Source organism: Nesoenas mayeri (genome assembly GCF_963082525.1).
Source record: "Nesoenas mayeri genome assembly, chromosome: 3".
NCBI lineage: Eukaryota > Metazoa > Chordata > Aves > Columbiformes > Columbidae > Nesoenas > Nesoenas mayeri.
In genome coordinates, this window is record NC_137544.1 from 102,198,342 (window position 1) to 102,224,993 (window position 26,652).

General features: G+C 36.7%; 1 protein-coding gene across 2 annotated transcripts in view; it reads right to left on the minus strand.

Annotated features, from left to right (window-relative positions):
* Positions 1-1,037: 1,037 nt before the first annotated feature.
* The window catches only part of LIN9 (lin-9 DREAM MuvB core complex component), a gene marked incomplete at its 5' end in the record, with an annotated part of 39,938 nt that continues 14,323 nt past the window's right edge, over positions 1,038-26,652 (minus strand). The window contains 12 exons of one of the 2 annotated variants that reach the window (XM_080341706.1): positions 1,038-2,432; positions 3,651-3,748; positions 3,855-4,037; positions 4,390-4,515; positions 7,970-8,050; positions 13,515-13,616; positions 13,867-13,986; positions 14,997-15,130; positions 16,232-16,389; positions 20,084-20,209; positions 23,173-23,306; positions 25,226-25,330. In XM_080341706.1, coding sequence (XP_080197832.1) covers positions 2,327-2,432; positions 3,651-3,748; positions 3,855-4,037; positions 4,390-4,515; positions 7,970-8,050; positions 13,515-13,616; positions 13,867-13,986; positions 14,997-15,130; positions 16,232-16,389; positions 20,084-20,209; positions 23,173-23,306; positions 25,226-25,330 — 1,473 coding nt within the window. In that variant the 3' untranslated portion in view covers positions 1,038-2,326. The remainder of the gene's footprint in view (positions 2,433-3,650; positions 3,749-3,854; positions 4,038-4,389; positions 4,516-7,969; positions 8,051-13,514; positions 13,617-13,866; positions 13,987-14,996; positions 15,131-16,231; positions 16,390-20,083; positions 20,210-23,172; positions 23,307-25,225; positions 25,331-26,652) is intronic. The other variant, XM_080341707.1, reaches the window with a different exon arrangement.

Below are 26,652 nucleotides of genomic sequence, written 5' to 3' on the forward strand. Positions count from 1 at the left end.
TGCTACTCTGTAACATCCCTGTGCTTGCAAAATCTGGGACAGCTGAACTGTGGTTGATCTGCGAGTTTGTAAGGGTAAGCAGCATAGTGGATTGCTGATTAATATTCTCCCTCCAAAAAAAACAAGCTCTCCTTGCAAAAAACATCAAGCAAAGAACAACTGACCAACCAAAATCAGATCTATGCAGCCAAGGTGGCCTGGGTGCCTCAGGAGCCGTTACCTGAGGGGTCAGGAAGACCCCAGAAGAGCAGTACTTGCAGCAGAAGACAGAAAATGAGATGGTCACTCCTCAGGGGTGCAGGGTGAATTCAAGTTTACTGACTGTAATAAAGCAAACTAACTTGTTCTGCTCCTGCAGACTTAAGTAACAGTAATTGTAGTGAGTTCCTGAGATTCCTACTACGCTTAAGCCACATTCAGCAGAAACAGTCATAATTACTGTATTTCACCAAAACTCAGCAACATAACTCTGACTCAAAATACTGGTAATCAAGGAGAAATGCAGCCTCTTGAAGAAGAGTCAAGACTGGAGTGTGCTGGTCTGCACGGGCAGAGAACTAGACCAAAAAGGTGAGCTGTTCTTCCACAGTGGCACAGCTCCCCAAACTGGCACACGAGCACGTGGGATGAGCAGCAGTGACCAGGACAGGGCTGTGAGGGGCCAGTTCCTTTTCCTCCAGTTACCTTTAGATCACATTTGTTGCTGTCAGACTGAACCTCTGTGCCTTAAGTGAGGCTTTGGCACCTTCCTCTGTTTAAATGAAAAGGGTGGTGGAGAGGGGACAGTGCTGTTGTCTTTAACAAACAGACGGTAACATCACAAAATACCAGGCAACATAACTACAAAAGCAATTGCAGGGACCACTACAATGTTCTATTGTGTTATGAGAGGTAAAACTTGCAGAAAATTAGTGTTTAGCATTATTTTGTAATACCTTTTAAAACAGCTACTCACCTTGTCCTCATAACGTTTCGTTTTCAGCAATTAACTTAAAAAAAATGAGCTGAGACCATCTGCAAAAAAGTTTGCATTTTTGTGAAATATATCAACTCTCATAGGTCAATTTATTCAGTTACAAATTTCCTTGAGAATAAAAGATTTATGCATTTCTCTTAATTAACAGAACAAGTTTAGCTAAATATAAACTCTGCACTAAAGTTTTGCAGTGGCACAATACCAACACAGAATACAGAAGCATCTTTAAACTATACAAAATTTGAAAATTGAAAATAATCCTGTTTACATATTCTTTATACATTAACATATAAAAGACCTCATTTAATGAGGCATCTAAAAGAATCAAAAACATCTCTACAGCTATCTCTGAAAATTCATATCTGGAAACAATTCATTACACAGAAGCTTTACAAGACTATTTAAACAAACCAATACACACTTTTTACAAGATTAACATTCCAAAAGGTACTCGTAGGCAGGTTGTCACTTTTTATTTTTGCAGTTTACCTCACTGGTTATCTTTAATTATAAAAATGTTCGTATTTATACATGTTGGGTATTGTTGGATAACCAGTAATCTAATTTAAAAGTTGTGCAAAACAAACAAAAATTTGGAAAAACAATAAGTTTAACCAGTCGTTTATATAAAACACCAACTAAAGTGCTTCTTTTGCCCTGTGTGAAGGGGAAAAAAAGCCAGAACCAATCTCTTTCTGGACAGTTACCAGTTACATTTTAATATTCCTTCATTAGACTCCTTCTATAAGTTACGATAAATTAAAAGTTCCGACGAGACATTGACTGATCACTAGACCTGCCCAACATCGTCAAGTTTACAGCTTCTGCTTGCTGTCTCGTCCTTCTGCTGCTTCTCTAGGTCAGGAACACTCCGCCTGCCTTGTCACCACCCTACCTGAAAGCTGAAATGGCCAGTGGCGACACTGAAGCGCAGCTTTACACAACAAAGACCAGCCGTGCAGCTACCAATGCAAGCCATTTCCTCTTCATCACTTCCAACATACCAGGAGAGCCAACAGCAAGAGGTGTGCAGAATTCATCTGAACTTTTAAAAACTAAGTTCAAATTATATGAAAGCATGTCTTCAAGTTTATTATAGTAAATGCAATTACTAAGAGATTACCAGTTAGCAAAACTACGGTATGTGAATAACAAATGGAGAAATCTAATGTAACGCTGGCCAGTAATGCTGGTTTTCTTAAGAAGCAGATAGAATATATTTTAAAGGGTCCTTTCTGAGAGGTTTTGTTTTCTTTTCCCTTATCTTCTGGCAGTTAGGATATTTGGTGAAGCCCACATAAAGGAAGAGGAATTTCCAGAATTACTTGCTGTACACTTGGAAGAAAATGTTCAGTCTCTGTTGGTGTTATTAGCTGCAAAAGCATGTAAATTCCCCATCTGGCTCAGACCACTCTGAATATGTGCAACATGGATCTCAACGTTGTTCTGAAAACAACTGCAAGAAGAAAAGAAAACGACAAAAAAGCATTAAACTCCATATTTAAGAGCAGTGCCTGGATATTTCTACAGAGAAAGTCAAGATACAAAGCCAATACAAAAATTCAGATGAATCAGAGAGCAGTACATACTAATGCAACTTGATAGAGACATGTGCAAACAAGAGTTACTGACTCAGGTACTTTAAAGAAGACTTGAACATAACCAGAGTTAATGAAATAAAAATATCACTAAGAGATGCTAAAATGCCCTAAGTATGGTGAAATGGAAAGATCATCACCTTCTTCACAGTGCACATCAACCTTTAGTTGAATCCATTCCAATGTGTGATTTGTAGTGTTGATCATAGAGAAGTTTCACTAACGCTTGGAGTTTATTTTTGTTTTTACTAATGAAAAATGCCACAAAACAGCATTTCTTAATAGTTATTTTTAAATCAAAAGGTCATCCTGCTATCTTTGTCAAAAAAAAAAATCATGTGTGTAGCCTCTCACTATTATGTAGCAATTCAAGCATGGAGGATAAGGAAATACTTAGCATTTAGGTGAATTTTCTAAATTGTATAATTTAGCAACATTATAATTATTAAAAAAATCCCGGTCACAAGTTGCTGGAGGGGGCAGCGCACTCCAGACAAGTATCACTACATTCTTGCTATTTTTATAATGCTTCCTCAGGCACCTGCTTGTGACAACTGGGGAAAAAGTACCCATTTAGATCAAGTGGGCCTTTGATCTGGCACAATACGGCTGTTCTTTTGTTTCTTGGTTAAAATATATGTAATTGTCTCATATACCACCTTTTTATATCTACAGGCAAGATGTTGAGTAACTATACAAAAAGAACACTGAAATTTTACTGTTCTGTGGTTTAAAGAACTTAGAATACATTTACTAGTGGGATTTCAAAGTCTGAAAATGTTCTAAAATAACTTATTAGTTGTCATAAATGACTGAAGAGCAAGATAGTGCAGCTGTTGCTGCATCAATTTAGCACTTTTTTAAAAATCAAGTTATTTCACTGATGGGTTCAAACAGAAAACTGCTAATTTCACACTCCCTTTAAGAAGCCCCCCTTTAAATGGGATCATTCCTATAAGTAAAAGTTACCAGATTAAAACCCTTGATTATAATCAATGTTGACCTCTAAAATACCATAAAAATTGCTTGCTGGCACAAAATGAGTAATTAAGAATTAAATATTCAAAAAGTAATACCTGATATTTGAGGAGTCTATTGAATTCTTAATGTCATTTAATGAATCTGTTAGTGATTTAAATTCAAATGAATTCAGGTCACCTCCTTCTGCTAGACACTGTGGGAGAAGAAAACAAAAATGTTCTTACAGTTTGGCACAAAGAAGCTGACGGAGCCTTAATACTATCTATTTTATGAAACTGTATTTTTTGCAAACATTTTACCTTAATCTGCAGTAATATTGCTGTAAGCCTAGAGATAAGGTCAGTTAAATTTTCACTTTCAACACAAAGCTGTCCCGTTGTTGAAGTATTTGCTTGCCTGACGATCTCCTGAGCTTCCTCTTCACACCTACGCCTCAGATCTGTGGGCTGGTCTGCAGGCTGGAGGCCCTGGTCAGGAGCAAGCTGACAGACACAATAAAGATAAACAAATGAATGGAGATCTCCTCTGCATTTGGTATACGTGCAAAGTGACAAACAATTTCACAGAGAGTTCACGAGTATGTAACACACAGTATTTTTACTTCAATTGTGTACATGCACGTTTCAAAACTGACCACTGGCATCAGTAGAAGTGTCTGCGTTCTGGTAAAAGAAACAGAGACAGACAGACAAAGGCAGCGACAGAAAGAGAAGCTGCTGCTAGTTTGATTTCAAAGTGACTCCCACCTATGCCCTATTCCCAGGAATTTTTTTTTTTTTGTACTTTGGTTAAGCAAAACTAAACAAGTACATACAGACTCCATCAAAATCTTACCTCATAACAATACTGTTGAACTTTATGCAAAACCTTATTTAAGTCTTTGTTTAGTTGTTCTAGATCTAGGACGATAGTTGCGTATCTTCTCTGAAACTCAATGCCTATTGGCATAGAATAGGATTTCTGTGGAAAAGACAAAGCACATAAAAGTTAATGCAATACTTGACCTAAATATCTTTTGAACTCATCAAAAGGAATTTTCACTTGGAAATAATACCGAGATATCTGAAATCCCAGTGTTTAACAGAAAAATGCCAACATTCAAACCTAGTATTCCTATTTAGAACTCCAAGTGACAACTGTGCAGTAACTACCATGCTTCTTATTCTCTTCATAAAGTGCTACTATAATCTGTGGTGGTAAACACTACACATGACCACTGTGGTCCGACCTGCTTGTTTCTCCAGTGGTTGGGTATGGCTTCTCTCCAGTGTACCAACAGAAAACTGTCCTGTCAGTAGAACAGTGTAGGACAACATGGCCACGACCATATGCGCTGCAGGATGGGGGACACAGTTGTCTAGTAAGTTAGTGGTCACCTGCAGGTGACACAATGCTACATACCTTCTGTTATAACTAACAGCTCTGCCAAAAAAGAACGTTACTAGAGCTTATATTTGGTAATAGAAAAATTTAGGGTAAGCAGAGTTTTCCACAAAAAAATGAATACTATTCTTGCACTGTTTTCACAGTCTGTCTTGACACTGGGTGATAGTTATGAAATGGAAACAAAATATACAATATATGGTAAAATTTACAAATGGGCTCTTGCAAGGTAAGTACAATGGATTGCCACAGCTTCTCAGTCACAAGTCTGAGATAGAGGTACCTTATACAATCAGACTTGTAGCCACAGATTTTACACCAGAAGATGAAGCAAATTGCAAAGTCAAGAGCCTTCAACCAGGAGGATCGAGGTCAAAAACTCATGATCGAGGTTTCAGTTAACAGTTCAGTTTTAACTTTCTCAAAGGAAAGGAAAGGCTAAGGTAAGGTGTTAGTGACAACAAAAGAAATACTTTCAGCACCAGCACTATTTCTGCCCCAGGAGCCAGTCGAGATCTGGGAACACTGACAAACAGCAGAACTGGCAGACAAAAGATGGATGGCTTTTAGGAGATGGAAGCAGGTGACATCTCTGCCACTGAGCATCTGCATGCTTCTTTGGAATGACCAGCATCACCTCTATACCGTGTCTTTATCACAGGTCAAGTGAAAAAATGGAGTAGCCATCCTTTTTATTGCAATTTGTTTATCCAAATGGGTATCAGAAAAGCATCCACTGTTTTATGTACAAGATAATTTGTTTATAGCCAGTAACCACGACTAGCAGAGATGTCAAGATGCTTAACTATTAATAAGCAGTCCTTTCAGAAAAATCAAATAGAAAATGTGCAGTTGTATGTATTAATAGCTTCTCTGAAGGCATCCCCTGCCTCATGTAAATTTATTATTATTGCCAGATAATAGTGGGCCACATTCAGTACCAGTTCTGATTTTGGTCAGTTTTGTTTATTTCTATATTGGATCAGTCATTTAAAGAAAGCTTCCATAAAAGGATTGCTTTAAACCAAGCAGTGGTGTTATTCTAACAATTATCAAATCACAGTTGTATGAATTACTATCAAAGTCTGACAACTAAACTATACATGAACGAACTCATAGGATTCTATTTCATTCATGTTCAGGTATGTTACTGATGTTCAAGTGGATTGGTGCCTGAAACAGATGCTTGTTAAAAGGAAACACATTTTACAGGAGAAACAGGATATACTCAGTGACACAAATGTAGATTGGATTGCCAAGAGACAAAGAGGATTAGAAGATGGTCTAAGAATATGGCCTAACAGAAAGGTATTACATCCTCTATTTTTATCAGAACAGTCTTGAATAGTAACAGAGGTTGCTTTATGATTGCTGGTTTACATGGAAATAGTACAAGGGAAGAATTTCAAAAGTATCTCAAAGTCCTTACCTAGGCTACAGCTGAGCTAAAATATATAAAATTTAATGCTTATTTCTGGATTCTGTTCTTCCCTGTTGCTTTTTGCTCTTTCGATTTTGTTATTTTCCTTGATACTCTTATTTCACAATACAGATAATTTATTATGTAGTAGCTGAGTGACACGTTATCTGGATTCTTGTCAGAGGAAGGCGACTGTCACTCCTATGGATTTCCTTACCTATGCAGACGTACTAATATCTTAGTGAGCTGGTTTTGGCTGGTGGAGAGTTAATTTTCTTCATAGCAGCTAGTAGTGCAGGGCCATGTTTCGGATTTGTGCTGGAAACAGTGTTGGTAATGGTGAACACCTGCCTGTCCATGGGCAGTGGTGAATAAATTCTTTGTTTTGCTCTGCTTGCATGTACAGCTTTTGCTTTATCTATTAAACTGTCTTTATCTCAAGCCATGAGTTTTCTTGCTTTTACCCTTCCAATTGTCTCCAATCTCACAGGGGGGTGGGGGGGGGGTAACGAATGAGTGGCTGCGTGGTACTTAGTTGCCATTTGGGGTTAAACCATGACACTCAGTAAAAACAAAGTTTTTTAGTTTAAGAAGATTTGATGATTTTTCAGTATCAGAATTACATGTCGCAATGGTATGTTTTAGTCTTGCTTCTTTTGCATCAATTTTAGTTATTAATACGCAAAACTACAAGACAAAACAGTTGATGCACAGATAAAAAAATGTAGTAACTGAAATGATAACAAGGTTTTGGAGAGCAGCATCACAGCACAAAAGAAAACTACAGACATAAGGATGGGGTAGTAGGAAGCAGAGTAACAGAGTGTACATGTGCATGATTGCTGAAGGGACAAGGAGGGAAATCTTACCACAATAAAATAAATCCTTCAACATTCAAATATTTTACATGAAAAAAAAAATTGCATTTTTGGTTTCAAGATATAAAAAGGATTCCTCTTCCTCTCCACAAACCTTTAGCCTTCTGCATGTACACTGTAGAGACTGTCTGAATGGATGCTAGCGGAAGGTTGAGACTGATAGCGTTCCACTTTCACGTTGATTGATAGCCATGGGAGGTAGAAGAGGCACTCTTATCATTTTGATTTACTGACTGATGATTAGATAAAGCCTAGCAAGAAAAACTATTCTGCTGCTGCTAATTATGTTGTAGCTGCTCTGGTATTGTAATTTTAAATCCCAGTCAAGGGCACTCAGAGTTTTATATAAAAAAATCTCTGAAGTGAGTTATTGTTTTAGCGAGGAAGCTAAATAAGTACCTACCATCCGCAAAATAAAATTATGATTAATGTCTTACCATATAAACTTGTACCTGAGATTCTCAAAGTACACAGTATTTTCTTCCTTTATGTGTCAACTGACATAGGTTATTCTGTTGTTAACACTAATCGGTTTCCAAAGCATAATGCTTCCAAAGGAGAATCATATTTGAAACAACTGACCTCTCTGACTTGTCTTCAAAAAATAATTAACAAATTTCACGTTATAGAAAGCAATAAAATAGCTTATTTAGACTCTAGTTTTAATAGTACCTCTTCGCATTAGCTGTTAAAACACATCCTGTTTTAAGAACGGAAAAGAGAACATTCTCACCAGCTTTTCTGCTTCTGTATTCATCTCTCTCAATTGTTTGATGTGTTCCTTCTTGATCATAAGGATTTTCGATAACCTGGTCTAAAACAAAGGAACTATTTTTAGAATAAAAAGATCTTTAACCTGTTTTAAAATGCCATAGGAATTCAAGATAATAAAACATGTTTATTTCATAATTTAAAAACACATTTCTCAGTTGTTCATCAATATGCAGAAATAAAATTTGATTAAACAATGGATATTACAGAGATTTTTAAAGCATTTTCAAGTGCCCTGGATTGGAGAATGCTAAAATCCATCAGCCAATATCCCTTATAGGAAGACTAATATAATTTATGGCCAGCTAGAGGCTGAAGAATCAAAAATAATCTTTTTTTTTTTTTTGGTAGCCTGAAGGAAAGCAGAGGGTGTTATCATCCTGTACAATAATTAATATCAATCACCTTACCATACCTTCTTCTCACACAGCTCTCAGCCTGTTCCCACTGAGCCCTCAACTGAGCACCAGCCCTTTGTGTACACTCCTGCAGTAAAACCTGGTGTAGAGATCGGATCTATTTTAAATAGATCATCTCTAGGCCTTCCACTTGCCTCTTTTGCAATTGGAATTACCTTGTGTTTGCTGCCACTGGGACCTTGCAGGCTGAAGTGGAAATCACTGGGAGAGCTCTCAACACACACATCACTCCTAAAACTGTTCATCCTCTCTAGGGCCCCAAGAGAAATCCTAGCTCCACTACAGCTAGCAACAATTTTATTACTGATGGAAATAGAGCCAAGAATTCAGGTTTTATAAATTGCAAAGGGGTTAACTGCATTCTAGTAGTGGAACATGGCACTGGGAGAGATAGGAACTCCTACTTCAACATACCTCTGCTTATATACAATCTCCTTTTTTGATTTTCAAGTGCAGTCTTAAAGGAGCCATGTTTCCTGCTCTCACAAATCCTAACGGAAAATTGTTCCAGACCCTCTTTCGGCCAATTATGAATCTTCATGGACTTTCCATGTTAAATGCATTCTTGTTCACTTTGTACCAATTTAGAATCATAGAACCATAAGAATCATGGAATAATTTGAGTTGGAAGGGAACTTCAAAGCTCATCTAGTCCAACATCCCTCTAATGAGCAGGGACATTCTCAACCAGTTAGGTTGCTCAGAGCCCCGTCCAGCCTGGCCTAAGATGTCTCCAGGGATGGGGCATCTACCACTTCTCTGGGCAACTTGTTCCAATGCTTTACTACTCTAATTGTAAAATATTTCTTTCTCATGTCTAACCTGAATCTCCCCTCTTCTAGTTTAAAACTGTCACCCCTTGTCCTGTCATAACACAACCTTCTAAAAGGTCTGTCCCCATTTTTCTTACAGGCTCCTTTTAAGTACCAAAAGGCCATAATAAGGTCTCCCTGGAGCCTTCTCTTCTCCAGGCTGAACAACCCCAACTCTCTCAGCCTGTCCCCACAGCAGAGCTGTTCCAGCCCTCTGATCATTTCTGTGGCTCCTCTGGCCCCTCTCCAACAGGTCCATGTCTTTGCTGTGCTGAGGGCTCCAGAGCTGGACACAGGACTCCAGGTGGGGTCTCACCAGAGCGGAGCAGAAGGGCAGAATCACCTCCCTCGACCTGCTGGCCATGTCATTTTGCCAAAGCTGTTTTTCAACTAAATATAAGCTCTTCCTCCTTGTATTTATGCCTGTTTATCATCAATAGTAGAGCACTGCTTCTTGACCCTCCTTTCACCACACTAATCACAACCCAAGCACTTCCAGTCTCCCATAAAAGGCTCTTGATCTCCTAAACTTTTGTGGCCCTTTCTGTATATAAATATATATATATATATATTTATACACACACACACACATATACATATATATATATTTTTTCTTTTTCCCCATTCACTGTCATCTTTCCTGAATGCGAACAACAGGAAGCCTGTAACTACTGCAAATGACAGGCCTGTAAATCAGGCCTGTACAATGGCATTGATACTTCTTTCTACCACAAATACTTTGCCAGATGGATCTTATGAATGGTTGGCAAGCCCTGGTCAGATGCACAGAGGCAATACCGCATAGGTTATTGCTCTTCCAGTTCTAGCTGCTCATTCTGTCCTGGTGCTGCCCCCAATGTCCACACTGAGCCAGCACTTGCATTTTTGCAGCTATTAATACACGCAGAACCCAATCAGGGAACTGATAACGAAAAATAATAAATTCAGAAAAGCCAAGGGAAAAAAAGTTTTAAAGTTGTTACTTGCAAGCTGGATTATCTCTCTGATCTGGTTTATAACACACCACACAAATGCTCATGTTGGCAAAAAACACCTGTGAGGGAGGAGAGCACCATCTCCCATTGCTGCCAAAATGTTACTCTTCAGGCTCTGCTGTTGTCACCATCTGGCAACTGCCCACTTCTAAGTCCTTAATGCAGAATATATTATTTGTCCCCAAAACTTGCAAGGTATTTGGTGTTTAACTTCTACTTGGATGTTCAGACATATTTGAGGATTGCAGGGTCCTACTTCCTCAGTTCACAAGATTGGATTTTAGATCATATTCATCCTATTCCCAAGTTCAATCCAGTGATCAGGGTAATCTGATTCTTTCTACAAGAAACTCTGATCTATTACTGTATTTGTGACGTCTACCAACTTTCTCTCATTGGTACATTTTATGGAATAGACTTCCATTTTCATTTGCTGGTATCATCAGTGAATGCTTTAACTCACTTCAGCCCTATTTTCCTTGCAAAATTCTTTCTTAACAGCTCTATTTTCAGCATAACTCACCCTCTTTACTGTTACAGTTTATAGTTCTCATTAAACTGGAAGTGAGGTTTTAGTACAATGCTTTTCCACGTTAAAAGAGATGAAGGAACAGCCCAACCAGTACATTTAGATTTCATTTTTAGTCAAAAGAATATTTATAAGAACATAAGCATTTCAAATTGAAGTGTGTAATTACTTACTAGGGGATATTTTCAAAATTTTCATAAGCACAAAGCTGTCAAAACCCCAGTATCCATTTTTAGATTTTTCCTCATGCATTGAGGTTGAGAAGATCACCCCTTTCCCCACAGCAATCCCTGAAACATCAATTCACTTTTCTGAACGTGCTGCATTAACCTGCTCCCTCTACTGGACATGCAGTAACCCTGCAAACAAGCTGTTTTCTCTTGGATTGTTTCCTTCCCAATCTATTTTTTTTCCCAAAAAGAGGAGAAGGTGTGTGGGGGGAAGCTGTAACTGAGTGCTGGAAAAAGCATGCTCCAAATTTTCATAATGACTAGAATGTAATCTATTGATTTTGAACTGCAATATAGCCTACAAAATATGTAAGGATACATTACGCAGAGCATGTAAGCATGAAAAACTTAAAAAACCCAATTTATTACTTGTTTCTTGTTGACTTCATTCTTAATATCACAATGTTAATTCTTGAGACATTCTTCTCCTAATATGCATATATTTGTCCACAGTAAAAACCAGCAAGAATAGCAGTCTCTGATGGCAAAATGTAAACACTTAGATATTAATATAATGGCTAGAAAAACTAAGACTCATCAGTGTAGAACTGTGACTAAAATAGTTGTCACAAGTCCAAATGTTTGCTTACAACTGCAAGTTATACCTAAAGAGAATATCCCTAACATTTATCTGTCAGCGTCTGCACATGATTTTGGCTACGCTTCCTTTTGTTCTGTCAGGGAATAGCTTAGCAGTTCCAAATTAATTTCAGAACCCATAAGAGAAAACAAAGGGGCTGGGCTGAAACCTTATTCAACGTGCGCTGCATTTTTTCTGTTTCATCCAAAATCAAGATTCCCATGAAATTGTTTATTCATGGTTTCATAAATAATTGCCTGGCAATAGTTCTCCATAAAGTTTTTTTTGAATCAGACTTTGATCATTTTGAGGGCTTTGACTTTTTTACTGTATCAGTGTATAAACTCTAACACAAAATTACCTCTGGACTAGTGAAAGCATTAATAAAACAGTATTCACCAGTCCCACGTACTTCCTAACACTAAATTTCAGTACCATCCTTAAACTTCCAATAAAAAAAGTTGATACTTAAAATGTTTAAAATGCTACAGTTAAAAATAATGCATGATCCTTTAATAAATGTTAAAACTCACAATTCTTTATTGAAAACCTGAATAAAGTATTAGGATGCTCACATAAACAAATGCCAAAAATCTGTGGCTTGATTTTGTTCAAAATCTTTTGACAATATTCAAGCAAAAACACCTATTAATGCAGTACCTTTGTAAAATGACAACATCTGTAATACAAGCTAGCGGCCTATACTTTTAAAACTCAGATTTCCTTCTAAGTAATAACATACCACCAAACGCAATTGAGAAATCACACATTTTCAGGTATAAAATACTAAACCAATATCATGGACAGATCAACTGAATGCACTTAATAGTTGTAAAGCTTGATACACCTTAGCTACCCAGTTTCATTGATGATACCCAGTGACTCAAGTAGGCTTGCTGCAGATACAGTCTTTGTTTATGCTGCTAAAGTGTATCTGTTGTGTATTCCTTTTTTTAACATAATTAATCTTACAGCAATGACCACTACTTAAATTTTCTTAGCTAATCTAGATGCCAAGCCACCTTTTTCAAAATTAGCTTAATATGATAAGTTTCCTCTAAAAAAAAAGATAGATCATTCTGTCAAATAAAATTAATTCTGTCGAATGGCCAAAATATTAGTGTCTCATGTGAACTAGAAACACAACTTGATTCTTCTGACCAATTACATACACTTTAAAATTTAAGAAGCTTTTAGCAACGTTTTTTCTCCATTCTTAACATTTGAAAGAGAATTCTCCTTTAGCATGTTCAAAACAACTTTCATTGTTAAAGAACTCAATCACAGATCTTAAGCTAAGCCAATATGAGCAATTACTTTTTTCCATCATCCTGAAGGGTAACTTGCTTTGATGAGTTTTGACATCCAATGGATCTCAGCTTCCCAACATTACTTGTCTCTGCTCTTCTGAACTGGTATACAAAACCAGGTTGTTTGGGTTTTAGTTTGTTTGTTGTTGTTTTTTAAATTTACACCATGTATGTTTGCTTTCAGGGAAAAGAGTGATGCTTTTCTTCTCCGAGAGGGTAGGACATAACACAAATATTATACAATATATGATAATGGACATGGACAAATGTTCTTTGCACAATGCAAATATATTTTAAATAAAAAAGACTTAGCACAGTACAAAGTTCGCAGGTAGAAATAATGTATTTTTTTAGACCAGTGGTAGAGTTGGGAAAAATAAGGCACACTTCTGGAGACATAAGCCCCTTCTGCAGTCTGAAGAGCAGCATATTTCAAAGCTTATGGACAAGTGAGAAAATTAAGAGGGGACAGAGGGGAATTAAAACAAATATTACTAACATCTTTTCAAAAGTTAATTTGGGTATCACCATATCTGTCATAAATCAACAGAAGGTCATCTAACTGCAGAAGAGCTGGCAGAATAAACACAAAAGGACAATACACAAAATTAAGAGTTGCAGTTAACACTTACCACTTGAATGAGGAATTCTACTGGGAAGCCGCCTAGTGTTTCACTATCTGTGCCTGAAATTTTGCTTTTCCACGAAGATTGTCCTAATAAAGGATCACTATCCTATACAAGAAAGAACACTTAATGTAATAGCTTATTTTTAGAGGGATTTGCTAAAATTCTTATCTTGCTGAATAACCTCAGAAAATTAATCTTAAAAACTGTTTAAGGCAACAGCTTCAACACAGAACCACAGAATTTTAGATGGGACCTCACCAGTGCTGAGTACAGTGGGACGATCACTGCCCTAGTCCTGCTGGCCACACTATTCTTGATACAAGCCAGGATTAATATTACATGAAAATTAACTTACTGTAATTGGAGACTGGAGCGAAGGTGTATAAGGCAATCGGGGAGGGGTCATAAAGAACCTTGAAGGCCGTTGCTTCTGTCCAAAGGCAGCGATGGGCATGGTTTCATGAGGCTCATTACTCTGTTGGACACAAAAAGAAAGGATATACTTCAGTGGTCAGATTAATTAACGCAACCTGTTGGAATTAATACACCTGTTTCAATACATAATACATTTCTGGAATCTTGACTAGACATGCCCCAAGCCCAACAACATTAAAAGAATAATGTTTTGATTTTGGGCTAGCAGGAGCTTCAAAATCATATTCCATTGCTGGAGTTTTCCAAGTGTTATGGCATCATGTGAAATAAAACCTGTAAGAATATTTCCAAAAATTCTAGTGGCAAGTTGCACATAAATCCTGACTGAACAGTAGTTCAGCAGAGGCTCCAAACTTGGATCATGATAGAGATTAGTTCTTAAGACAAATTATGGGCCCTTAGTAGATTCAGCATTACAGAAGATACAAAATAACGTGAGGTCCTCTGAAAAGCTTGCAGTCTAGGTCAGACTGTTTGGCAGGAACATTTCCTAGAGCTCCTAAGTTGGTACAAAAGTCTATGAGCTAGGAAATAACCCCAAATTGTTTGACCAAAGCAACATCCCCACAGGCAGTTTCATTAGCATAAAAAGTTTCAAAATGAGGTCAAATCAACTCATAATACTTGCTTGTGCCTACCAGAAGCCTTTCCAGACTTTGGCAAATTATAAAGGGCCAGGTTTTCTTGAACATTTCATGCAAATCCTGACAGGATCCCACAGCAAAATTTTCTTTGGGATCTTACACTATTTGTTATGTTTCTTGATATTAAACTCAAGCTATTACAATAACCTATAACAGTAGGTCTAGTAAATTATTCCAGCTTGAGCCATTATGTTTTTCTCATAGAGGGTTACCCTGTTCTATAAAACCATAAACACTAAAAGCTCATTCCCCTGGAATTTCCCATGCATCTCTTATGCTTGTTTCTACTTTATGACAATACCATCTGGATGTAATATTTTGAATTATCTTCTTTTTGATTAAAGGACATAATTGTAGATTTTTTTTCAAATTACAGCTACTTTAAGAATGTGTCATTAATACTTACAAGAACTTCATAATCTGGGATTGTGTGTGTTCCAAGCCCTGCCCTGTCAAAAGTCACTCTGTACGTAGCATTAAGAGTGTCTACAGCGTCTATCTGCCCAGTGAATAGCCCATCATGGACACCTCGCAAACGTGCTTTAAAAAAAACAAAACAAAACAAAAACCAAAGCAAATATTATAATGTTCTGATATCAATGAGAAAAATAGACTTAATTATCTTTTGCAAGTTAATTTTTATATAGATTAAAAAGACACTAAGGGAAAAAAATATTAACTCAGAAAAGGAATAGCATGCAACAGAAATACCACACACATTTTTGTCAAATTTATCTTTGCAATTCAATATTTCCCAAATCTAATCCTTAGCACTACACTTGTGTCTAAATAAAACACTATTTAACACCAAATGTCTTCCAAATAGATTTTGCAGGCAAAAGTCAACTTCTGGATGACTTTGCACACAATTTCTCTTCTATCACTTCCACTGATGGCTGCATATTTAGCAAAAGACAATGAAGAATGCAGCTCAAAGCTACAGCTCCAGGAGAGCGAGGAGACGCAGTGCTGTGCATACCTGCTCCTCAGCACAAATTAAGAGCACTGATGCTGAAGAATGCAAAAAGCCACGAACAGCAGTGGTTTGAGTGGGAGATACTGTGCTTAACTGACAAGCATCTGGACCACAAACAGACAGGACTGAGGAATTCACATTTTTATAAAATTAGACAAAAACTTGTGGAATGTTTTTAACAATATTTCTTCTGCAGTTATATGTTTTTTCAGTAAAGCGATGGCACATTCAGTATGTATGTCCAACTACACTCCAATATCAATTGTATATCTGTTTCATAACAGATACTTTTATTTTAATGGAAAAAATAACGCTCTGCATTTCATATTAGGTTAGATCTCAGACTTTCTGACAGCACTTAGCTCTTTGCATTTAAGCATCTCTCTCTCTCCAGGATTTTAAATATACTAGACTTAAAAAAAGAAACAAACAAAAATTCTACAATTTGAACAGCAGAAATAATAAACCATACTGGGTTTGTACCTCAGAACTGTCAGTGTTTTATAAATACTAGCTAATCCTTACAAGCACCTTCTCAATGAGCTAAGAATAAAAACATAGCAGTTTTTATGTTTTAAATTTACTTTAACTATGTACATTAATTATATTATGGTTTACTAAAATATTTACAAAACATTCGGCTATTTTTTTGTTTAAGAAATCACCTGTAACTTTTGTTCCTATTACCAGTGGTAATGGAATTTCTTCTGGAAGATCTTTGAACTGTGAAATATCTGCAACTTTCCGCTGCTGCAAAAGCCTTATTTTCTGCCGTTTCTGTTTTAATGCTGATCTTTCTTCCTCAAAGAATGCAGAGGAACACCTGGAACACAATTAGGTAAAACTAGACTTCAATTCAGCACTGAAAACATACATATAAGAAATATCAAATAAATAGGCATCATTTACAACTCATTAAGGAAAAAATGAAAAAAGCTTGAGATGAAGCGTTCAAGAGAAGGATTTCAGCAAATGGATTTCGACAGTCTTAGTCCCCAAAATTATCACTCCTAAAATAACAGTTTATTTTCAAATAATACTCAGGAATGCTAACTGTTTGCATTAGTATACCAAGACAGTACAACTTTTTAGGACTTTTCCTGCTTATAGGGATCTACCTGGCATCACAACAAAGCTAAAGCAGGTCTCACATTCACTCTACTCCGAGTACCAGCTCAATGAGCCTCAGGAAGACTTTCGTGAGGTCCCCGGCTGCCATCCCTTCCTCATACATAGTAGATCCCTTTCACGTGTGCTTATAGCTCAATTAAACTAACTTAATATGAAAGGGCACCAGACTCAGAACATAAAAGAACACCTCTCTGTCTCTTTGTACTCTGCACAGATACAAGCAACACTCAGCCACAAAATCTCTGTTCTGCAGATGAATTGTTCCAAGACTGATCATAGCAAAAGTACAAATTTGTTTGAACTTGGGCTATTGAGTAAAATCAGATAATCTCTAGCAGCCCCCTCCTCCATTTTTGGGGGTGGTGGTGTCTTAAAATGTCATTTAAAAGATGAAAGACTCCCAAGGCCCTTAGTTGGTTTTATTCATTTCCACTTTTAACCTACTGGATAGGCATGATATATAACGAAGATACTGAAAGCATGAAGATGTTAAGGACTCAATCCTACATCTTGTTCCTTGTTAAAAAAAAAGTTCTATCATTCCTACGTCAATGAAAGAAGTAATTTAAAAAAAGGAGTAGAGATGCTATTGTAGGTCTGCTTAATTGCAGCAGCAGTTATTTATCAAATAATTTACTACCTTTGCTAATTGCTTTACTGCAGTCAAATGCAATTTAAACATTTTCTGTTGAATTCATACTGTTATATATTGATTACTGATCAATAAAAAGTCCTCTTTTATGAGGTTATTTTAGAAGATACTGACAATCTCTCCACTGGTTCCTCCTTCTATACTGCGAACAACTTTCTGTTTTAAATCCCTTCAAGACTGTGCTCATTTATTTCTCTCTCACTCAGTATTGCAGAGTCATCTCCAATTTCAAAGTCTACTTCTACTACTCTTTTATTATATGCCAAAACATTCTTCTGTTTTCTTCTGTATATCCCCTCAGCTCCACAAAGCCATTTCGCCATTCTGTAAAATTTCTCTTTCTTACAATGTGTATGAGAAGATCATTAAGAATTAGTGTATGAGAAGATCATTAAGAATTAGGCTGCCAGGGTGCTGAAGCCACTTTGTTTCATGCTGATCAGCAGTTTCACATCTCTTTATGTGCACATGTCAGTTGCCTTTTATTACCACGCCTAGTCTAGACACTGTACTGTAGATTGAGCGACTGTAGGTGCATGTCCCACTCAGTTTACCACTGCACAGCAGAATATATTTACCTGGAGTGGTGTATTGCCTAATGATCCTCATTAGGAAATCAAAATATCTGGAAAGGGATATGGCAGAGAGAGACAGACAGTGTCTGGGAGACTTATGCAAAACTAATTTGGATATTCTCATTTAAAGATGCTATTTGCTTCATATTTGCTACTGAGGAGGAACAAGTGTGAAATAATGCTTGCCGTGTGCTGTGAATATGAAGTAGCGAAATGCAGGTCAAAGCTTTTTAATTTAATTGAGGAGAAGAATGTGACTAATCACAGCAAGACAAGAAAAAAAAGGTAATATAAACTTTAATATTAGTCCTGGTCATGTCCAGGGCCTTGCATCAGAACATCAGACACTGATGTTCTTTGACTCCTACTCTTACAAATACAAATTCAGATGCTAATATACTAACTACTGACCTTGAAGGTCCCTACAACAGCAACTACTCTGTTACTACTAGCTCAGATGTCCTTAAGAAGTCTTTGTTCCCAATGCTGTAGGTCATGAAGGTAGAAAGTATTTGCAATATATTTCTGGTTTCTGTTCCAGGAAATCTCCAACCCCATGCCCCCCAAATATATTTAATAAAGATTATCCCATCTTCAGGCCATCTGTGTGAAAAAATGAAGATGAAAACTATAATACAGGTCACATTGCAACCTCATTATTTTTCTATAGAGGTTTTTAAAGAGGTTGAACATTTTCACTTTCTACCTTGGGCACGAGAATTTGAACTAGCAGAGGAATCATACAGTGGCAGGATAAGCAAATCTGAGCTTAATTCATATCAATCACTATTTCACAACCCCAATGAAGTTTATGCAGAGTACACAAGACTAACTATTACCTCTTCCTTTCCTTGGAGCATATCTTTCCTCACAGTCTACTGGAATCTTACAAGCTTTGCAGGTTCCCATGAAGGATACTGTTGTGCCAATCAACCACACTGTTTATGGTGTGATAGGACATTTAAAGTAGCAGCAAACATAAGAAAATATTACAATATATTTAAAACAAACAAACAAAAAAGATGATAACCACGTGCACAGCTCTCACACAGAGACAATTTTATCCTCTGCCATAAACACTGTGGATGCAAAATCTCTTATTTTTTTCTCCTCCCTCATGGGGAGAATATCTGTATTGACATGGTATTTGGCTTACTTGCATATGATGAGGACAGACAGCAGAAATTTCTAACAGAATAGTAATGTCGAAAAGCTTTGCTCTAGAGGTAGATGAGAATTATCTTCAAAAAACATTCAAATGATTTAGAATAATTAATAATATTTTAGAACTGAGCCCAAGGACCACTCTGAAGATCTAGAAAAAGTACAATTTTTAAAATTATTATTATTAAAGAAATGAAAAGCAAATAGGAATGCTTATCTTAGGTTGATAAAAAGTAAGACACCATAAACTTCTGGTTAACAAACCAGGCTTTATATCCAGCCAAACACTTGTACTTCAGAATTCAGATAAAACAACTTCCTGCCCATTTAGAGCTGTGGATCCTTCAGCATGAATCTCTCTTTTTAAAAAAACTACCTATATAGTAGCTTAATTAAAAAAACAAAAACCAAAAAACCACAACCCAACCCAACTAACACCACTCACCCCTTCAGAAAAAAATATCAGAGGTCCAACATACTGCTGAATGAGGCATCTGATCTTTTACAGTGGTATGCACTTTTGGCAAAAGTCAAATGAATAAATGATGATTTAACCTTCAAATGCACAGATTTCTTCTTTGCAGAAAGCCTAATGGTAGAAAAACTAAAAGCTATGATATGAACCCATGTATTAAAGGAACTATTTTAAGGAGGCTCTGCTGCCTTCGGACTAGCTTTAGTTATGTGAAGTTGCTTACAGGTAAAGAAGATGAAACAGCGTCCATCGGACAAAACGTAATCTGACTTATTACAATGATCTATCAAATGGATTCACTGCTTTAGTGTGTGTGTATATATATATATATATATATATATACAGAACAGGGTGTGTGGGTAGTGGGGTGCATGCTCAGGGAACACCTTTTCAATAAAATGTTTTTCTACTCTCAGTTATTATTTTGCTTTACTACCTGCATGCAAAATTATTTTAGAAGCAACAATTCCAGTAGTTATACACGCAGTTATTAGTTGAAAAAAAAAAAAGAAAAAATTACCTCCGTGGTTTTCCCATTAATCGTCTGATTTTCCCCCATTCTACTCTTGTCAATTTTCTGGTTTTCAAAGTTGGAAAGGATTCTTTCAGGCATATACAGAAGTCATTATCTCCTTCAAATAGTGGTCTGTTGAAACATAGTTGGTTCTCTGTTAACTACACTCAGTAAACTTTTGTCACGAGATTCAAAAAAACATCTATCATAAGAAATACATTGAAAATGAAAAGTATAAATTAGTCATATAAACAAGACACTCCTATTCAAAGGACAAATTCAACTTGAAATAAATTCAACTGAAAACAAAGACAGAACACTTCCAGGAATATTGTTCTATTTAAGCCTCAGTATCACTGATGTTTAAAAATGTTCCTCTTTTTTTGTTACTACATATGATTTAATCCTGCTTTATGATGTATATAAAGGCACCAAATGAAACTTCAGCAAAGCCAGCGCAGTGTCATGAAGATATTGCAACACACTGAAGAAAACCATAAAGATATAGGGAGGTACTGAGAATAAAGGGAGGGACAATGTGATACTGAGAAAGACAGTGCCTTTTTCATAAATTTATTCAATTATAACCTAGATTCTCAATAGAGGCTTCCAAAACACAGGAAATTGAGCCAACTTGTCATTCCCTACAGCTATACAGGTGAGACTTTTATTATGGCATACCATGACTTCATGGTGAAGCAGAGGATCAGTATAATAGAAATGACAGTTCAGAGAACCTACCCACACAACTTATGAATTTCTCTTTGATGCTATGACCTGTCTGTATCTCTACGTTTTATGAGTGCCTTTTTCTTTGTAGTACCATATCCTTCTTGGGCTGAAGAGACAAGGGAGCAGCAATGGATATGACCATCTAATGGCAGGTTAATCATTAAAGAGTAAGTGCAACTGAAATAGATCTCACCTGGTGAGAACAAAAGAATAACTGCATCCTAGATGAAGCCACTTTTCTCCACTCTCTGCAGGGCACTGGGGTTTTGAGGGGAATATCCCCAAGCATGGAACAAAGAGGATCTTGGAAGCAACACCGCTTTCAAGTGAGCATGAGGTGGCGGGAGAGAGGAGAGGTGCATGGAGATAAGGAGACTCAGGCAAGAATGGAAGAGAATATTTTTGCAGCAGAAGGATCTGCAGCTGTGGCATGAAGTGAAAAGGAAACCACAAAGAGGGATCAATGAGGCTCAGGAAACAGACAAGGAAGTGTATAGGAGAGTTTTGTATTATCCAGTTTTATTGTTGCTAATGTAAGATATCTGTGTAAAGAGCAACTGTGGGTTTTGGGTTTTTTTGAGAAACAGAATCTGTATTTGACTGTTTTTACTATGACGTGTCCCTAAGCAGGCAAAGCGTAAATCTACAGCATCCACCAGACTGAAAGCTCTTGGAAATGGTGTAAGCAAACTACAGCTGCATCTGGTTCTGAGGGTCTACGATCACTGTAGCAGTAAGTAGCTCTTCAGAAGTCTCTGCGTGTCGGAAGTCAATGGGATTTTACAGAAAACAGTTCTCTGCAGCAGCATAGCAAGAATCCAACTGAAACAGCTTCAATAATCTAATAACCATAGATGACAATTGTAGAGATTAAAACATTTCAAACACTTATGGTAGACATGGCATTTAAATTGATGATTTCAATTTCAAATGAGATAATTCAATTAAAATATTTTGAGATTTGTACAGAGAGCCATATTTTGCCAGTTGACAGTTGAGTCTATGCTTTAAACTTTAAGCTTCTCATTGAGTCTAGATCATATCACTCAAAACAAGATACATTAAAGTTTTTCTTCCAAAGATATGTAGTTTCTCAGCAAACTAGGTTATAATATCTTAATATGGGTATATCTTTCTAGTCTTACAAGTATACATGCATAACTATCAAAGAGGTTGTCAGAATTACCCGCTAAACTCAAACTCTAGTCTCCTGATAGACTTAAAGTTCCACAGACAATTATTTGAGAATAAACTAAAAGCTCTTTGACTGTTGTAAAAATCAAAATTATAAATGTCACGTATTAAAGTTACTACTAGGAATAAGTAGGGTTTTTGTTTGGTGTGGTGTTTTGTTTGGGTTTTTTTTCTCTCCAAATAAGAAGGGGAAGGCATGTAAAGACTACTTTCAAAGGAATTAAATGCTACAGATGACAAATTTAAAACTATTGAAAATGGACATGTCATTTTTCTACTTGTGATGAACATAACCTGAAATGTTTTTCTGTTGCTATGACTGCCGTCTCACTTAAGAAAAACAGCCACAGCAATCGTGATTAAAATAGGAGGGAAAACCAGTAATTATTCTGTTATGAATAAATTCTGGAAAAGAATGTTGTTAACTGTGAAGCCATTCTTTAGAATAATAAATACTTGTGTTTCATATATTAGTCAGTGTAGATTTTAAGATTCCATTCATCAATACTGATTTTTACTTTTCAGAATTTCTAGTTTTTCATTATTAGAGACTAAATTAAAATAGTTCTTTTAAAGAATTCACACAACCTTGCTAGTGGTGTTAAGAAAACAAGCGCCAAAGACACTGAGGCACAAATTGCAGAAACAGTCTAGGAGGCTCAAAAAGTACTCTGATATCTAGACAACAGCTAAATAGCCACAACCCGGAGCTCTGTTAGTGATCACAATAAGAACAGAGTGATGGGGAACAAATACCCCAAAATCAACATTTACACCTTTTAGGGAAGCAGCACTTTATGATGAAGCAGTCCCCTTCCCCGCCTCCCTGTGTAACACTGATCGAAGGGTTAAAAAAAGTCTAAGTGTTCTGATAACTTCACGCTTAAGATGCTAAAAACATTATGAATAAAGTCTCGTATCTGGTAGAGGCAGAAGTGTTAAAAAGAGAATTATTTCCATGAAGGAAGGATTTCCATGGAAAACTACCCAAGTAGGTTACTCATAAAACACAAAACCACAAGTAACAAACCAATGAAATAATTTACAATAACTAATAATTTAAGAATAACTTTTGGAGAATCTGACCAATATATGGAAATTTGCAGCTCAATTTCAGAAAACTACTTGTTTCTATACTAATAAGAGATAATGGTATAAAACAAACATACTTATCTATATTTGAATAGAACCATTCGTATATGCACCACTTGTGAGCTTTGGGAAGTTTGAGCAGGTTACGAAGCCGTAAACCAATCTTCTGTGATACTTTCTTGTCTGGTGTTGGCATTGTTGTATTAAACTTCTATGTAGTAAAACAGAGGAAACAGTTAAACAGTCTAACATTCTTCAATGGTCAAATAATTAAAATATATTTTCTTGATAGAAGTTTGCACATTAATAATTGTTACTTTTTAATTGCACATACTGTTTCATGACAATTTTTTTGTTGGACACCTATAATAATCCTTATTGTGTTATATCAGCAATGCAATCAAACATAACAGATAGCAAATTTTAGCAGGATTGATACAACAAATGATCTTTATACAAAGGTCTTCTAACAGAAATGTTTTTCAACACTAAAACTACATTATAGGTAACAATAGCAAGGCATTGAAGTACACACAGTCTTCAAAAGTTTGAGGCACCATTGAGCAACGTCTCAGGTGAGCATACGTGATGTTGTGGCTCAGATGCCAGTGACACCGACTGCCTCACTTGCACTAGTGCTTCTACTCTTGCTAACTTGTTAAACCAAGGATGAAGCTAGCACAGGAATGTAACACAGCCAAAGCTTTGAGCAGAGTGTCTGCTTTTTAGAAAACTGCAAGATTAACTAGGCATGGACATAAGCAATCAAGTTTTAACTACATTTGAAAGCTATTTTATAAACTGCAGAAAATATGTTGTCTTAGGTTGCATGCATAATACAGAGACCTGTGTCTAAAAAGACCACGGAAAAATAATTCAATAATTTTGTTGCAGAGATGGCTTTCTTAACTGACTGAAAGAAAAACTTGCTTGCAAAAGAACAGATTTTTGAAAATATTAGTTAACTGGGTCCCTGTGCCATAATCAGTTGTTATCCTTCCCCAAATGCTCAAACATATTTTGATCTTTAGCAGCAGCAATAATAGGATAAAGCATAAGGCAGGCACCTTCCTGGCTCCTCCTGTGCACTACCACTACCTTCCAGTTACAAGTTCACTTCTTCCCTACTGGAACCCCAGGAAACACAGTCCAGCAAGATCTGTGAGCTGTGGCAGCTGCAGTCCCCCACAAATATTTGGCTAGCAGTCGCTGGACCTCCTGATTCAGGCATTTAAGTACAAACCAACCGGACTTACAACATTAATAATCCAGGCCTTTCTACTCTTACGAAATCATGGTAACAAATAGAGAGAAATGTCATGGTCCTCATCTCTGACAAAACAGACCCAGGAAAATGGCAACTGCTATGTCTTCCCCATTCAACACTACACAGTACAGTTCAGAAAGCAAGACAGACCAGGATTCAAATAGTACTTCAGAGTGGCAAATTCAGGCTCACAGGGTGATAGTACAGAGAAGCGATTTGGATGACAAAGGTACTAAAGAGCCAGTTCTTTGAGACTAAGAGATGTTGGCCTGTCTAACATAGCAAATAAAGGCTATGAGAAATTACAGCTGCTCTTTCATGCTATATCAAGGAGTAGACAGTCAAGCACAGGAATAGAAAAAAAAGTTGTTTGGACGGGAAGACATTATCATTACAGGATCAAGACGGTATAGATGTCCATGAATACATTTAGGCTGCATATCTAGAGCAAATTCCTAACTGTTGGAATACATTAAGTTCTGTAGCAGCCTTCTAAATGATGTAGTCAGTGCTAGAAACCTAGTCAGTTTTTAACTGAAGCTGAATAAATTCATGCAGACTACAGGATAAAACTGTTTGCAGGGGCAAGATGGGCAGCTAGTCTGGAATCCTTTCTAGGTCTGTATGCTTATATCCAGGATCAAAAAGAATGGGTACTCCCATAAAAAAACTGAGGACCCAGTTGTAAGGAAGAAAAATATAAATCTGTTTTGAATTGTGGCTTACTCCTAGCAACAGCTTTCCTCACAAGAATATGCATAAACTGATAATGCAACTTGAAAAGCAAATGTATTCTAATTTTCAGCTAACACAGAAAGGCTTGTTCCTCTTTTTGGTAAAAATATCTGCATACATGTAGGTACCTGTGCAACCATCGCAACCTTCTGATTTCTTTTGGGTGACCTTGTGTTTATTTGTCTGTCATCATCTTCACAGAAGAGTCGACTCCGTTTTGAATTTCTGAAGGGCTGCATGTATCAAAATTAAGAATGAATTACAAGAAAAAAAAAAAATCTGATTTCACTGTTCATGCACAGAATTCACAGTGAGAGAAATGGAATGCCTTTTCTGTTGCCACCTGTTGGTTTTAAGGCACATAGTATACAATAAATAGTGCCTCCTAGCAGTTACAGATCTAAGGGCTGAGAAAAGAAAGGAAGGGATTTAAAATTCCAGGCTTTCCAATGCTAACTATAACCCATTACTATACTGCTGGCCCAGTTCCACGGAAGTATTTAGAACGTAACTGCCACTTGTTGCCAGAGGAGTTAGGTGTCTAAACACTTGTGTATCTAAGCTTAAAATAGTCCTTGCTTTGGTTATAAGCACATCTGTTAGAAAGTTTGTTCTGAGTTTTGAGTCCAAAAAAAAGTTAATTCAAACAGCCTATTTGTTTTGGTATGTTCTCAGTAAAAATGTCAGGTGGATGCAATTTTTTTTGCAAGGATTTCTTATGAGTCTAATGAAGTGTTGTGGATTTGCTGGTTGTTTTTTTAACTCCTTGAAAATGCCTACACTGCAAAATGCTAAGAAGCTGAAGTCTGAAGAAACTAAAGCTTGAAAACGTTATGTGAAAATATCAGAAAAGGGAAGAATTTAGAATTTATGCTAACTGAAATTTACTTGTGTGCTAAGAAGTTATAGCTCAAAGAGAATTACAAGGCTTTCTGAAAACAAGAAACCACATTGCAAATATGTATCATGAAAAAATATTTCCATTTAGTTATTTCTCAACATTTCAGCCTATGACAAAAAACTTGCACTTTTAATGAGGACAAAAGAGTAACCTGTGACTGACTGTTGGTGCTGAGGGCAAGCAGCTTTTCCTTCCATGAAAACTTTGTGGCCCAGCACAGGAACCAGCCACAACTGAAATGTGTCTCTGTTGCAGAACCCCAAGGCTGCACCCTGTAGTGTTTCCTGTACTTTAAACTATTTACAAAGGTGACAAAGGCAGAACAAATGCAGATTTTACTTCTTTCAGTACAGAGGGTGAAAGTGCTATGAATTGATATGGGTATGAAATCTGCAACACCCACAATGTGAAGAATACTGATAACAAAGATAAGGGCTTAATAGGAGTCAGAAACAAAATAAATCAATAAAGTGAAATAAAACTTCACTAATAAGTATTTACACTTAATAAAGACATTTAATAAGTTTGTGAGTGACAGAAGTATCTGTTTGAAAAGACATAATCTCTATTAAACTAACTAGTGGAAGCAAAAAACATCTCTCTGTCCCATGCCATGAGAACAGCCAGAGCTTTCCCAGAGAAACATGCCTTTTT